Source organism: Marmota monax, unplaced genomic scaffold (genome assembly GCF_021218885.2).
Source record: "Marmota monax isolate L192 unplaced genomic scaffold, Marmota_monax_Labrador192_F-V1.1 WCK01_AAM20220418_F8-fsc00274, whole genome shotgun sequence".
Taxonomy (NCBI): domain Eukaryota; kingdom Metazoa; phylum Chordata; class Mammalia; order Rodentia; family Sciuridae; genus Marmota; species Marmota monax.
In genome coordinates, this window is record NW_026694547.1 from 357781 (window position 1) to 374069 (window position 16289).

Consider the following 16289-nt stretch of genomic DNA (forward strand, 5'->3'; position numbering starts at 1 on the left):
AACCAGAGGCTAACTGCAGACAAATAATGTCAGCATTGGGAAGCAGGGTGGTTTGTTCCTTCTAGGGCCAGATCACTTGGAGGTTTGTTTAAGCACGTGACTGCATGATTTAGCTGTGGCCAGGTCCCATCATTTCTACCTTGAGGGTGGTTAGGATCCAGGTTCTGCCACAGTGGTTCAGGGAGGATATTCCAGAATATTCCACGGATATTCCAGGACCTGACATTGCCTGTCCTGAACAGCTCAGCCTCACTGCACTTGGATCCTGATAAGCAGGACGCTCTTGGGCAGGTCTCAATAGGATCCTTTGGGGATGTAGCTCAGACTGCATTTAGTTCCCTCAAGTCTGCATGGACAGGGTGTGAGACAACGGGGGAGACCTGGGTCAGCGATCTCACTCTGAGAAACAGCTGCTTTGGGAAGGCTCATGGAGGCAAAGCAGAGGGTCTTCCTCAGGACCTGGTAGCAGCTGGAGTAAACTCCTGGTGTATTCCAAGAAACTGCCCCCTTTCTGGTTACATCCTTATTAGGAGCACTGAAAGATCATTCTTCCTGGACAATGGAGCAGGAAGAGTATAACAGAAGGAACAGGGCTCAGCATGTGGACAACTGTGTCGGCAAAACCAAGACAAGTCTTTAGAGCCTGCAGCTTGATACATGAAGCTCGCTGGCAGAAGGCTAAGCCTGCTGCCTCCCTGGGGCTGTGGGAGATGAATGGGGTGGGATGGGTCCTCTGGGTCCCTTATTCTTGGTCACATTGTTTTCTTAGTTTCTGGCCTTCACTTAGCCTGGCTTCTCTATCCAGACTGGGAACTGTACTGCAAGTGACACAGAATATGAACCTAGCAAGGGATCAGTGGTGGGCCACATCTGGGAAGTGGAGTTTAATTTTTGTTTTGTTGTAAAACAGATGTTCAGACTGAGGACTACCATGCTGAGAGTACAGACATACACTTGGACACTGTCCTAAAAGACATTATACAGACATGGAGGCTCTGGGACAAAGCTCCCCTCTCACCCCGTCCCCCAGATAGTCCTCAAAATGTCATCCCAGCCTGTCATCCATTTGCTGCCTGATGGAGCAGAGATCTGGGGGTTTGCAGCTCTGCTCAGCCAGTGCCACTCATCCTCCTGCAGCAGATGGCTCGTGGGCCTTGCAGGACATCTGTGGTCATTTCTCCTCTGAAAGTGGGAGGTTATGCCAGCCTAGGACTACCTGCTGGGTGGGGCTCCCTATCAGGAAGAACTTAGGCTCCTCTGCTTGGGCTCCAACTCCCAGCTCATCTCAAAGACAAGTGAGGTCCTGGAGAACATCTTACCTTTCCTAAGTCTCGGCAGTCAAATGGAAGTAGGGGAGGAGAGGAATGCAGACATGACATGAGAGACTGCCTGACCCAGCGCAGGTGTTTATGACCCCCACTGTTCCCTTAAAGGATCCCCACCCTACGGGAGAGAGGCCACTCAGCTAGGGGACGGGATTTAGGGGGAGAAGCCCTCATTAGGATTCTGAGGGAAATCATGGCTGTGATTTATTTCATAAACACTTTAGAAATGTCTGTTGGGACACACCTGTCTGTGAGCACCAGATCCCTTGTAGCTAGGATGCAGGACCATGTGCTGAGGAAACCCAGGCTTACTCTGGACTTACTCAGTGTCTTACTAAGGCAAAAACACCTCATTCTTGTGGCTTTTTTCACATTCTAGGTTTTAGCTTTGGACATCTATTCTTTTTATTTCCTTTTTTTTTTTTTTTTTTTGCAGTGCTGGGGATGTGACCCAAGTGGCCTTGGGAATGCTAGGCAAGCACTCTACCACTAAGCCACATTCTTCCACAGCAGAAGGAGGAGAAGGAAACCAAGCAGATGCTGATCAAAATGCTCCCAAATTGTTTTATTGAGTGGGACGGAAAGGATCTGGCCGACTATTATGGAGGTGGGTGGAATGAGCTCTAAGACTCTGGATTCTTCAGGATTTGCCAGCTTTCGGCCTGGAGGAAGACAGGCATGAGAGTTTGTGTCTGAGCTGGGCATAGACACAGTGACTCAGGAGACTAAGGCAGGAGGACCACCAGTTCCAAGTCAGCCCAGGCAACAGAGCGACACCCTGTCTCAAAAAAATAAGAATGGTTGGGGATACAGCTCAGTTAAAAAAAAAACAAAAAACCCGAGTTCAATCCTCAGTACCAGGGTGGTGGGAGCAGAATCTGACGGTGGACATCTGCTAGTACGAGCTCATGGCCACAGACCACGTGTTGGACCCTGTGCCAAGCCACACCAGGTAAGTCCTCCCATCAGGACACCTTCCTAAATGAAAGTGTGCAGAGCATGTTCCTAGGGTGCTGAGCACAACAGCCTCCAGCAAATCCACCCAGTGAAGAAGAGATCTGTTACCCCTGCAAATTCTAAACCTGAGGGGGAGAGGAGGGCAGCTGCAAGGAGGTGATACAGTGAGACAGAAGACGGGGAAAGAAGAGCTAAACCCATTTGTTGAGTGTTTCCCTCAGCTCCTATGAAAAGAAAGAAAGAAAAAAAAAAGGCCAATGATCTCAAAAAGCCAAATAAGCTCCTGGGTCAGCTCATCTTTGCTGAGGTTGCGGGAGGCTGGTAAGAGTGCAGCGGCCATGCGGTCAGTCGGTCTGAGTTGCATGCAGAGAGGAGGGACAGCTTTTTGGGGGGCGCTGGCGGCAGGGGGCAGGGGCAGCCGGCCTGGCTGGCTTGGAGGGTGGAGGGAGGTGAGGCCGGAGCCAGCTTACCCTGAAAATCCCCCTCACACGTATCCAACACTGCGTCACCCATGTCACACAGCTGCAAGAACACAATGATAGGATTCGGAGAGAGGAATAAACACGATGAAACATGAATGTAACAAAAACACTGTGCAGAGTGTCACAGTCCCACGCGGGCCACACCAAAACATTGCAGGTTCTACGCTGGCTCAGAGACCCGTACATACCAGACAGTCATGGTCTGCTCTCAAGAGAACATTAAAACAAAATGGAATGCAGCACCAGGGGGTGTCATTGATTCTGACGATCAGATCTTAAGCCTGTGTAGTGGGAAGTGAACCACTCCACATCTCAAGCCACAAGGACACTGTCCCTCCTTGCCTGTGCCCACTTTTGCCCCCAAATTGCTCCTCTCATTTCGCTCTCATCTGCCTCCTTGAGTGACATCCTCTCCTCATCCTGTGGCTTATAGTATGGGACACCCCTGTGCTCTGGCCTTGGGGTGGCTGGAGAGTCAGCAGACTTGGTGTGCTGGAGGAGCAGTCCCTGAGGGCTGCCGCATGTGACTGGGAACTCCTGGGGCAAGTGTTGTCCCCCCAGGCCAGTGGCTGTCCTCTACATCATGGCTCACTCAAAAACATACACCACCCCAAAAACAACAGGAGGGCATGGTAGTCACTGTCATTTCACAGGGAGGAACCTCCTTATTTAAAAATAAGCCTCAGGGTGGATGACAGCAGCTGTACATTCAACATTAATCACATCCAAAACAGAGAAGCTACGTCCCCGGATGGCTCTTCCCCATAACGATGAAATCTCCTGACCCAGGCAGAGACTCGCGGGTTTGCCTAGTGTTTTCACTGGCAGCAAGGAGCTGGACCTCACAGGCATGTGCCTCTGTCTAATCTAGGGCAGAGAATGGTACTCTCTAGGGGGATGCTGGGGGAAGGCAGTATCCATGAGAGACGTGGTGCACCCTAGACCCAGCACAGTATTTTCTTTCAAGTATGCCATGTGTATGGGTCTGTGGGCTTTTTGTTGTTTCAGTGCTGTGTACCAAGCCCAGAGTCTTTTGCATGCATTCTACCACTGAGCCACACCCTCAGCCCCTGGATACGTGATTTTATATGTGGTGTTGGCATGTGTGATGCATGCATATACATGTAGTGTGTGTGGGTGTATGTAGTATGTGCATATGGTGTTTGCATAAGAGTGATATATGTATGGTACATATACATTTGGTATGTATGTACACATGTGATGTGTATATGTATGGTATGTATGTGTAGAATATGTAATGTGTGGTGTATGTATAGTGTATACGTGCAGGAGTGTATGTGTGAATGTATAGTGTATAGATCTGGGGTATATATATGGATGTATGTGTATATATACATATATTTGTATGCATGTATACATGTATGTGTGTAGGTACGTGGTGTATGTATATATGTGTGCAGTATATGTGTGTGATATGTGTGATAAGCATATGTATGGTGTGTATATGTATGTGGTATGTGCATGGGTATATATGTAATATATGGATGACGTGTGTATGTGTGGTATATATGGCTTATGTGTGTGTGGTGTGCATGTGGTATGTTTTTACACGTGTGCGGCGCATATGCATATGCACATGGTTTATGTATGTGTAGTGTATGTGTGGGTGGTGTACATGTTCATGTGGTGTGTTTGCACACGTGTGCCGTATGTGTATCTGGCATGTGTCTGTGTGTATATGTTATATGTGGCATGCATACATGTGTGAGGCACTATGCATATGCATGTGGCATGCGTATGTATGGTATAAGTGTGATATGTATGTGTGTGGTGTACATATGTGGGGGTGGTCTGTATGCATATGTGGTACATGTACCTATGGCATCTGAAAGCATGTATATACGTGTGGAGTGCATGTGTTTATTACACCCCAGCCGTGTCACTTTCTGCCATTTGTGATGACACTCCACAGATATGGGCAGGCTCTTCCCTGAGATGAATGGGCTGACTTTATTCCAAGATGAAGCCCAACAGTTGGCCTGTCTTCCTGAATAAGGAAAATGTTCAGATGACTTTTTGTGGAAGCCATCACAAAATCTGACCCTGACTTTATAATCTTATATGGTCCAAGTGTCTGGGGAAACACTTAAAAAATGTCCTGTTTCTTCCACAATGAAAGATTTTATGGTGTGTGTGTGTGTGTGTATTTACACATTTTTTTTCTGGGGAAGACAGCTCCATGGTTGTTTTCAAATTCAAAGTAAATCTAAGTAGCTGTGGGTTTATACAATTAGCTGCTGGAGGAATTGCAGCGGGCAGGGGGTGGGGAGAAAGGCAGACACATGCCTTCTCTGAAAATGACCCTTCTCTAAATATATACTGAGAAACACATTTTTCTCACAAGGCTTATTTTACTACTAAGGACAAATATCTCTGGTTCTTAGCCTATCTTTTCCCTAAGCACTTGGACCTGTTCAACTCCTTGGATTCTGTCCAAGGGAAACTCAATGCCTCACCTGTATTTTGATGCCAGTTGTTCTGTGATCATAACCAGTTCCCAGCTTCTCCTGGGTCCCCACTCCAAAGGACTTAGGCTCAACTCCCCCAAAATAAGAGCAGAAACAGAAGCCCCCTGCAGAACAACTTGAATCCAACGTCCCATAGGTGGGCTTCTAAGATCATCTTTCCTCAGCCCATGGCACAGCCATCTCACAGTAAATGGGAACTAGTTACCTGAAAGTGACGCTACCATCCCTCCCCCCGGCACAGTTTGCTAAGGTTCACAGGAATATTCGAAAGGGCCTGTGGCCTGGTTACCTGTAGACATGCTTTCCCCAGGGGACATGCCATCCAGCATGGGGTGCTCCGTGGACTGTGGGCTCGAGGCAGAGAGGCTGACCGTGGGAGGCTGAGGAGGTGGCAGAGTGGGTCTCTGTCGGGGCTTAGGGGTGGGTCGCGATTTGGCTAAAGTGCTTGTAAAGACAGAAGGAGAGGCCAGGGGAGGAGCTGCAGCCGGGGAGAGCTGGCCTGAGGCCAAGGAGTACCCCGGTGGGTAGCTAAGTCCGTAGGGCGACGGGGTGCTTGGTGGAGTAGGAGACAGGCTGACGGGGGACGGCTGGCCAGCGGACTGGTCAGTCACAGACCCTGGCTGGCCAAAGGGGACCTTAGGTGGAATTGGTGCCAGCTTCTTTGAAACTGAAAGAAAAAAAACAACAAAATGCAAAGCTATTAAATGAAGCCCATCAGTGTGACTCATCAGCACAGGCTTCATGGTTCAGAGTGGTCACTTCCTGTCACCCCACTTCCCTGCCCTAGGCCTCCTGCCACACCGAGAGCAGCCAATACAATTTTTAAAAATGAACTAGGAACTGCAAGTTTTCCTGTCTTTCCATCTGTTAACTAATTTCTCCTTCTCTTTCCTGGATCTCTGCCACCATCTACATGCACACCCTGCCAAACTACGGAACAAATCTCCCATCCACGGGCGGTGGGCTGATTTCCCAGTGGGAAGAGGTGTCACTGAGACAGTCAGTGAGACCAGATCCAACGAGAATGATCTGAGTTCAAGTTGTCACAGTGGAACCCTGATTTGGGGCAAGTCCTCAGGATAGGAAACTGACCAGGCTAAACCTGTACAGTGGTATTTGTCTCCCAACAGTGATGTGTGAACAAATCTCCTGGTCACAGAACCTCCGGCCTCCACCACTTTATGTTCCCCACCTGGATTCTGTGCTTGGATCATGGCTCTTTTTCTTTCTTTGCAGTGCTAGAGATGAAATCTAGGGACTTAAACACACTGGCAAGTGTCCTGCCCCTCAGCTACATCCCCAATCCTTTTCTTTTTTTTTTTTTAATTGACATATGATGTTTGTCCTTATTTGTGGGATATAGTATTGTAATTCAATACATGCACCACAGTGCATAATGATCAAATCAGAGTAATTAGCATTTCCATCTCCTCATATATTATCATTTCCATGTGTTGGGAACTTTCCAACTCTTCTCCTCTGGTTATTTTGAAATGTATAATTAATTGCTACAGACTATAGTTACCCTACTGTGCCACCCCCTGCAAATGAGTTTTGGTACCCATTATCCACCTTCACTCTGTTCTCCTCCTCCTCCCACATGCCCCCCCCCCCACCTTTTTCTTTTGAGAATTGTACCCTTGGGGTATGAGCATGGGCAGATGGACTGAAATGTTCTTTTCTTTTCTGTGGTTCTGTGAATTGAACACAGGACCTCATGCATGCCCTTCCACTGAGCTACATCCCCAACCTGACTGTACCTTCTAAAGCACACTGTGGCGCAAATCTCCTTTGCATTGCCTTCTTTTTCCTCTCTATCTAGTTAATCCCTCTACAGGATGATAAATACATAATACCTTGAGTTGAAAGTGAATGGGTAAAGACAAAAAGCCAGACATTCAGGAGATTTGACTGATAGGCAAATGTTCCTGAGACAATGTTGGATCATTCATCTCTCAGAATTAAGTGAGGGCTGCATCCACATGCAGCCTAATTCGAGAAGAAGCCATCTTTTAAATCCTCAGGGAAGCATTAAGTCCTCCTCCTGCATTCCTGCTCCCCCCGCAAGACACTCCCCACCCCTCCATGGAACAAAACCTACCAGGAATTTCTCAAGTTTTACCCTGGCTCATCCAGCCCTCTGTGTGGATGACAAAAGACCATGCTTCTTAGAGTCCACCAACTTGAGGGTCAAATTTCTATCCTGCTGGTTACCCACTGTATACTCAGTATAATTTATTTAAACTTCTAAAAAGCAATAACAATAAACAAACAAAAAACTCTGCTTCTATACAATAGGGAGAATAATATTTTCTCCATGGCACTGTAACAATTAAGTGGGATCGCATATGAAAAGCGCCATATAATCACAACTTGCAATGAAACTACTTAATTTTGCAGTTTCACTTTCCACCTGTACTGCCTAAGTTCAAAGTAAGTTTGCCAGCAGCCATGACTGTAGCTACTGTAGCTCATGACAGTGCGTGATCAGGGATGGGCCCTGTAGGAATGATTCCACTGGACTGGACATGAAGTATGGGAGACCCTGGGTATAGGAGCATGAGCATGCCTCCTCCCAGATGAGCTGCAAGAGAGAGGACGCAGTAACATCATCATGTCTGTGATGAGACCACTTCTGGGTAGTGACAGGACTAGGACATGATACTCCACTGGATGCATGTGGTCAAAAGACAGAGGGGTCAAAAAAAAAGCAAAAGTTAAGTATCTCAGATGGGCAATGATGGGGAATGGAGAAGAACATCATCCTTTCAAATAACAACTCTGAGTTACTCACTCACTTGAGAAAGGGACCTGGGTCATTCTAGGCAGTATTCCCTGCATGGGTCCAATGTGCTGCAAAAACCTCAAAGGGTCAGCTGGCCACTGGGATTAGGAAGCTGACCAGCTGCAACAGGAGCCCTGACACTTCCACTGGATGAAACAATGGCTTAGCCATCATCCTTGGCTTGAAGGGTTGGGGGAGGATCTGTAAACAGAGATGTACTGAAGAACTCATGTCCGTACTACAAGGAAAATCTACTGGTGTTGGAGAAAAGCCCTGGAAGGCTAACTTCCTACTGCCCCCACTTTGGTCCACTCATCATTCGACCATCAAGATGTTGGACAGAGTGTCCCATGTGTCCCCTCAGTGCCTGGATGTCCCCCAGCTGGCAACACCACCTTTGCATTATCACTGAACCTCTCTGGAAAGCAGACTCCTGCACATAGTAGGGTTCAATAAATATTTGTAGGATGAGAAAGGAATGAACAGGAAATGAAGAACATTGAAGTGCTGGGGTGAAGGCAGACTGGGAGAATGGAACTTCCATGGTAGCCTGGTGCCAGGAAGTCTAGAAGGGGATAGTTTGTAGATAAATGTGGGTGACGAGCCTGGTCTGTATAACCAATCTGGAGCCGTAGCCATCCTCAGGGCATGAAAGGCCTGAACACAAAACAAATTCAATAATATAACTGGGGACTGAATTAGAAAAGGACATATGCCATGCTTCCCTAATGATGTCAAGATGGATTCTACTGTCATATGTAACTAAAAGGAATCAATTAAAAATTTAAAAAAATTTTAAAAAGGATACATGATTTCAGACACGTGAAATTTGCTGAGAGGTGATAGAGGTAGAGACAAACCCAAAAGGTCCAGAAAAGTACACACGCAGCCCAGCTCCCCATTTAAGAAGTGTTGGCATAGAGTACATTGTTAGCTTTTAGGAGTGATTCTCAGAAGGGAAAATAACTGGGCCTTTTATCACAGGTTCCAGTGGCGGAATCCTGGCGGGCAGTGATAGGTCAACATAGTAACAAAACAGAGGTACGGGAGGTCTGGCCTCGTGGAGATAGGATCCCGACACCCTTTATCCCTTTACAGGAAGGATTCGGGGAGAGGTGCAGCCATCCAGGGCTGTGTGGGGGAACAGCTTTTACTGCACTACAGGTAGGGCCTGGCAGGTCTGGGGAAGACACACGCCAACTCAGACAATGATTTCTGCACTGGTGGCATCCTATGCTGTAGAGGAAACGCTGCCCGATGTATGTCCCTCGCTTTTCAAATGAGCTTGCTGAGGATGATGGCAAAATGGTTCCATTTGGGGTTGGTTGATTTCTTATTTTGCTGCTGTTGTTGCAACACTAGAGATGGAACCCAGGGCCTTGCACATTCCAGGTGAGTGCTCCACCCCTGAGCTACACCCTCAGCCCAGGGGTTGGCTCACCTCTCTAAGCTCTAACACTCAGACTCAGAACTGTTCACTAAGCCACTCAGTTTCTAGACACCCAGGCTAAGGATGGAAATGAGCCTTTAGGAGTGATAAGCGCCATCAGTGGCCTGAGGCTACTCAGAAGGGAAGTGGTGACGTACCTTTCCGGAGGGTGTGGGGACTCTGGTCTGCAGGTGGCTGGCTGGGGCTGGCACCCGGTTGAGTCCCCGGTTGCGTCCCTGGACAGGTTGTCCCTTGGCTGGAGCCTGGACTTCCTTTCTGCCCAGACCCTGGAGACAATTCCTTGCTTTTAGCAGTGCTGAAACACAAACACACAGGGCAGAGAGGTCCCGAGTTCAGTTGACTTCAGCACCCGCCTTGCTAAGTGTAATCCTAGAGTTCTTCTGGGTCCCATTCCACTCTGTCCCAGCTCTAATCTTCTTGGTCCCTTCTTAAAAACCTTCAAAGGTGCCCATAAGGTGACCTTTCTTGGAGCTCTCATGGCCTGAGTTCCACCCCCAGTGCCAACATCCTCTGCCCTCAAGGAGGCCATGAGCAATGTAAGGGCAAAGTCTCTGAGTGTCCCCACTCTAATCTGTCATCAACATGGGCATTCTAGGACATTCTGAATCTGGAACACCAAAATGTTCTTTTCTCTTTGATTGACATGGCATACCAGAGCCAAGAGGATTCAATAGGGTGAGTGTGCCAGCAAGGACTGATGACTTGGCCTCAGGCTGTCCTGGGCATGGCCAGAGCTCTCCCATGATGGCCTCCATCACTTCCCCAGGCAGGGGAGGAATTCTGTGAACCATCCTCAAACTCAGTGGCAGATCCCAGCAGTTGGCAGGGTCAATGCTGACCCAGTCTGTGCTCCCACATGTGGGCCATTTCAAGTCCTGGTCCTCCAGGCTTAGAGGAAGGTGAGTCAATGGTGGAGAGGGACCCTGCCCTCTAGAGTCCCTCAGACTGACAAAGGGACACCAAGATCACCAGGTCCCTAAGAGGATTCCTCCTCACAGCTAGGCTCTTCATCAGACCCTGGCCTGAGGATAAAGTACATGTGAGGAGACAACCTACTCTACTGCATAAGCAAATCCATGGCAGATCCTCATTCCCTGCCAGCCTCCAGCATGCCATCTGTGGGAGATCTCACTATACTCCCTATGTTCCCCTACAGGGTCTCACTCCTTTTCACCAAAATACTCCAAGTAGCACCTAGTGAATCAGGAGAGGTGCTGCCCTGGAGTTGGGAGATATCCAACATCCTGCCTCAATTGTGATGCCCTTAAAGGGTGTAGTGTGGAGGGTCTGGGAACCTAAACCTATAGCAACGGCTGTTTCTTCCCCCACAAAAGCATCCACAGCCTATTATTTTCCTAAACTCATTCAGAAACTCCAAATATACATTTGGAAGAAACGCCAATAAGAATATTCTACTCATGCCCACTGAGGAAGACTGGAAGCAGGGACCTGGGCCAGAACAGGAAGTCATCGAAGTGTAAGTAGTTTTCTTCATGGGAAGGAAGAAAGAAAAGACCCACTCAGGGTGGTCTGACGCTTTCTCTCCCTTGTAGGATGAGTTTTCCATGACACTTGGGGAATCCTCCAAAAGGAGACTATCAACTTACATCCAAAGGAATCCAAAGAGCAAAAGTTCCTTTCTCTATTTCATCAATGAAAAGAAAAAAAAAAAAACAGAAAACCATTGAGTCACTCAGAATGGACAGAAACTCATCTTTGATTCTTCTTTAGTCTCAAGGTCACCTGGCACATGGGCATTAATCCAAACGACTACCTCCCCTTCCATCCATCTCTGTCACCATCAAGAAGAAGTTAAAACAATCAACCAAAGAAAACCACCAAACAGTCCAACCAAAAGACTCCTGGATGGGGGTAGGGGGGTCCAGATGCTCCTCCTGGGTCTAGATAAGACATCTATCAAGAAATCATCCACCTCGTCTTTCTGTTCCCTCCCACCTGGTCCACTTTCCCCAGCACAGAAACAGGCATTTACCTACTTAACCTGGCTCCTCTCTCCCCAGCATAGGTGCAGCTGACCCCATGGGAGAGGTAGGGTGGAGGGTGGCTATTGGGAGCACTAGATGAAGGAGGCATGGGAAAGGCACATCTGAGGATAGGTTAGACCCGGGGACACATGACTGGATGCCAAGGGGCAGGAAGCAGAGTTTGAGGTCAGCGTGAATGCCAAGCAGAGGAGCAGGACACAGGAAGAGCCTGGCTGGACAGAACGGCCAGCCTAGAATGGAGGGAGCTGAAGGCAGGGCTGGGCCAGGAGGGGAGAGGGAGGGCTTGCTATCCTCAGGGGAAAGGAGAGATGTCACAGGAATCCAGCAACTACAGGAAGCACCATCTGTGCTGCAAATGTCCAGAAAACAGAAAACAAAACAATGGAATACCCATTTCTACTGGGCAGAATCTACAGAAGGAGAGAAAAAGAGGGTGCCATAGGAAAATGAGAACAAAGCACACAGAACCAACCGCCCAGGAACAGTAGCATACAGAGCAACGTAGCTGACCTCTGAAATAAACTTGAACCAGTGGGTGACATTCCCTACCCATGAGTGACTCTGCAAGGCCAACCATCCATAACATTCCTGGAATGCATTCAGAGCCCGGGGGAATCCATCTTCAAGGGCATTTTTAAAGAAATATCATTTATATGCCAAACATCATATGGCACTGAGTCTCCTTTGTAAAATGGGAAATCAGGATGACAGGGGACAGTGTGCTAAGAGGGGATCATCAGAGCTAATCTCCTATCTACTTGCCTCTCTCTCCTGGTCAGCAGCCTGTCTCTGCTTCTCCACCAAATTCCCTGTGCCGTTTTCTGAACCTCTCCTATAGATCTGAAGCCCAGCAAGAGTTCCACAGTGGGACCCAGCATCCCGAGTTGCAGCATCAGCAACAACCCCCGCACTCTGTGTCAAGCCCCCCCTGCCAAACGCTGAATCATCCCGTTCCCTTTATTTCCTCATTTCACAGTGAAAAATACCTTCTACTTATTAAAGAATAAAAAATGATTTGCAATCCCCTCATTAGGGGGTTGAAATGGGAGTGTGTATGAATGTGTATTTCGAAAACACTGAATCAAAAGGTTTGGTTCCTAAGAACCAAAAATCCATACTTCCTCCCCAGTGGCCATGGGGACACGCCACACTTCCCTAACAGAAGTCACAATGGCATCTGATTGTAAGTATCTCTTCTAGTTCTCTAAATTGTTATTTAATAATGGAACTGGATAGCAGTTGTTTCAAGATGTAGATCTCGCTTTCAGAGTCCCCCTCTCGGACAAGACCCAAAGGTTGGGTCTCCTTCCCCTGTGCTCCTGCGTGTGCATAACCCAGGCTGAGGTTATCTGTCAGAGCCCATTTCTGGAATGTGAACCCCTTAAGGGCAGTGATTATATCTTATTATCTCTGGACACAGGAAACTTCTGCTCATGTTCACTGAACTACTGATGGAATGAACTTGAATTCTCTCTCCCTCTCCCTCTCCCTTCTCCTTAAAGAATGGAAATACAACCATGCAGCATCCTGCAGAGGTACCAGGCCCGGCATGACTATGTCACCACTGTTCCTTGCCTTACTTGGATCCACTTTTAGCAGCAAAAACAGCCATTACAAACCTAAAGGTAGAGGAGAGGGAGGGGTAAAGGATGAAATTCTAAATTGTAAAAGAAGAAAATTATAAAGGCACAGGAAGGGGAAGTGGAGAGCTAAGGAACATAATTCCTCGCACTGCTTTAGCAAGCTGCCACCTTCTGTGTTTGCTTGGGGATGCCATTCTTGGAAAGTCTGGACTAGATGGAAAGCCAAGGAGCTGTGGACGGCTGATCTTGTGCCAGCGGGATGCAGAAAGCCAAACGTGAATGCTGAGAAATGATGGCGGGGATATCAAATCCAAGAGGCGTCAAGTGTGCTGCGGCAAGCCCAGACACCCTCCGCTCAGGCCAACCAGCCCACCCCTAGACAGCAGTAGCAGGCGCTTACCTGGCGCGCTCAGGCATGGGCTGCAGGCCCACGCCAGATGGAGAGAGCGCAGGAGCTGCGGGACTGTCGGGCACCTGCTCCGGTAGGGGCGATGGCAGAGGCGCAGCAAGCTCTGCGGGCGGGGCGGGAGGCTGCATGGAGGGCGGGGCGCAGGATGCTTTCCGACCAGCTGAGGAGCCTCTTCGAGCCACCCAAGATGTATCCATGACCCTCACACCCATGCTGGCGAGGGATACAAAGATACCTGCTTACCCACGCGTGACAGGTGACACGCTCCCTCCCCCACGAAACGGAGACATTCAAGCAGGTCCGTGTTAGGAGAAGAGCAGCACAGCCTTAGCACCCTCCTGGGCCTGGGAAGCGATGCGCAGCGGTAGGGGAATGGCCAGCAACGCTCCAAGCGCCCAGGCTGCTGGGGGCCAGCGAAGATGCAGCCCCTGCGGCCCACGCTTGGCAGGAGCAGCCCTCCCACAGTGGCAAGGCTGCAGCAGGGCATAGTCAGCAGCTTGGGAGTTGACGAGCCATATGTCAACCCTCTGCCAAAGCCAGCTGTCCTTGAGATAATGGCCCAACAAGCTCCCTGGGTGTGGAATCCAAGCTGTTCTCAGAGCACAATGTGGCCTAACTGGGGGAGGGTGTGTGGGGGGGGATGTCCACTTCCCCCAAGTGGGAGAAGGAGGTGGGTGGGGCAAGGACAGAGAGCACTAGACTAGAACACTGAACCAACCAGCAGGAGACATCTAAATAGTCTTCTTTTTGTTATGTGGGATTTGGCCCTTGATCCACCACTGCTGGGCACCTGGCCACACCTGCTTGCCTACATAGCGGGGGAAGGGGCTGCTCATGCCTATGGTCCTTCCAGGCTTTGAGTCTATTTTAATGATGGGCACACAGCTTCAAGTAAGTCGGCCAAGCAACCAAACGTGGCACATTCACCTTCTCACAGAGCTCACTACAACACAGTTGGCTTAGTTTGAAATTGAACTTGGCCTTGTAGCTACCAGAGGATACTGTACCTTTGGATTTTCCTAAGGCTGCAGGGACAGAAACATACAGATATTAGTGTCAACAAATCTACACCTTCCTTTGGACATAAGGGTTGTCTTTCTGCAAGGGGGGGCGTCTCTTGCCACAGGGTTTTGGGAGGGGTTTTTATTGTGCCATTAAATCATTACAATTTGCTTGGTTAAAGTGACTTTACTGTTTGTAGAGGTGAAAACCACATAGGTGAATAAAGAGAGCAGTCAAGAGTCAATATTACTGAGGGATGGGAAGAAGTCATAATGAAAAAAGAAATTGGTACAAGTAGCCATTTGCCCTCTTCTTGGTCCTATGGACTTGGAAGGAGGTTGGTTCTCATTGGACAACTGGTCCTATGATTCTTAGACAAGAGATTCATTGACTCAGGTAAAAGCTCACATTTTTAGTAGGAAAGGAGAAAACACTGTCCTGCCTGCATTTGTCTCTAGTATTTATATGCACAGTGGGGCGGAGGTACCAGGGCTATTATGTGCTTACATGGCCTCACTCTACCAAATGGTCATCTGCACTGGTCAGAAGCACCAAGGTAAAATCTTGCTCATGTAAAATGGTCATATTTACCTTGACACAGTATTAAAAACAAAAAGTTTAATTTCAAAGATTGGTTGCAGCAGATGTGGTTTGGGTCATTTAAGGACATATCTAGGATGGACCTGCAGTGAGGGACCCAGAGGATGCTAAACCAAGCACATCTGGGATGGGGACAGATTCTTGACACACTTCCTCCCAAGGATCACCAGAGACCCTTTTACATTTTATACATACAGATGTACACTTAGTTGACACGTTTTCATCTCCCTTGGATTCCTTAAAATGGACGGGGTGTAGGAGGGATGTCTTTTTCCAGGATTCACTAGCTTTCAAGTCATTTGGGTTATAAGTACCTTCTGTAAGCTGTCCAGAAACCCTCTTGGAGGCTACTCAAATTTCTGGGCCACAGCCCCATGTTTGACCCCCTTATATTTAAAGTGGGTTGTGGGGGATTATCAACCTATGCTCTTTCTGGGCTTCAGAATTTATCAGGATGAAAAGAGTAAAAGATTTATTCTTTCACTTGGGGAAAAAAGAGCTAGTAACACTTATTTGCAATGGTCAGTAAGGATGGCAGGAGTGTGAGATGTGTCCTATGGTGACCAGCAAAAAGAACCCTGAAAGATGCAAATCCCACCCCATCTTCTCTTCCTTGCTCTATTCCATTCTGCTTGGAAGGATCATTCCTTCCAAGGGGGAGGGTCAGGATCAGGACTGGTGAGGGGATGCCTTCTATTTCCAATGGCATCTTACATCCTCAGACTCCAGGCTACCAAGAGAAGGAGCAGCTTGGGCATGGGGTGGGTGGGTACCATCGGAACCCTGCTAACTATCACTGGGAAAGGTCAGCAACTGAGAAACATGAGCTGAATGGATTCTTTTGCCTTTACAAAGAGGCTGCTGTCTTGTAAGTAATCACCACTCTGACAGCTGAAACCATTCTATTACGGCCGACAGCACCGCATGCTCACGGTGAACACGCATCCAATGTTCACTGACATTTTCAGTAACATAAATCTTTACGGAGCAGGCCAATCACACAGGCAGCAGCATCTACACATTTAGAGGCCTAAGTCTGTTTACCTCTAGAAGCACAGTGGTATACTGAAATGTCTGGATGTCTAAGTAAAACTCAGCTCAGAGACAGGAATTACAAAATTGGTCAGTATGCTCCCAAGGAGGGGAATCTGCTCACAAATTGGGAAATTCAATGAGAAGGTTGTATCAAGAGTTCACAAGT

General features: G+C 48.2%; 1 protein-coding gene across 5 annotated transcripts in view; it reads right to left on the bottom strand.

Moving 5' to 3' along the window:
• Window positions 1–16289, bottom strand: part of Arhgap44 (Rho GTPase activating protein 44) — a 211469-nt gene that overhangs the window by 1589 nt on the left and 193591 nt on the right. The window contains exons 17-22 of one of the 5 annotated variants that reach the window (XM_058571593.1): window positions 14494–14511; window positions 13478–13699; window positions 9626–9783; window positions 5543–5920; window positions 2753–2804; window positions 1862–2103 (exon numbers count right to left, since the gene is read on the bottom strand). In XM_058571593.1, the coding sequence (XP_058427576.1) occupies window positions 2797–2804; window positions 5543–5920; window positions 9626–9783; window positions 13478–13699; window positions 14494–14511 (784 nt within the window). In that variant the 3' untranslated portion in view covers window positions 1862–2103; window positions 2753–2796. Of the gene's footprint in view, window positions 1–1861; window positions 2104–2752; window positions 2805–5542; window positions 5921–9625; window positions 9784–13477; window positions 13700–14493; window positions 14512–16289 lie in introns of those variants that run through there. The other 4 variants (XM_058571592.1, XM_058571591.1, XM_046420729.2 and 1 more) reach the window with 4 other exon arrangements.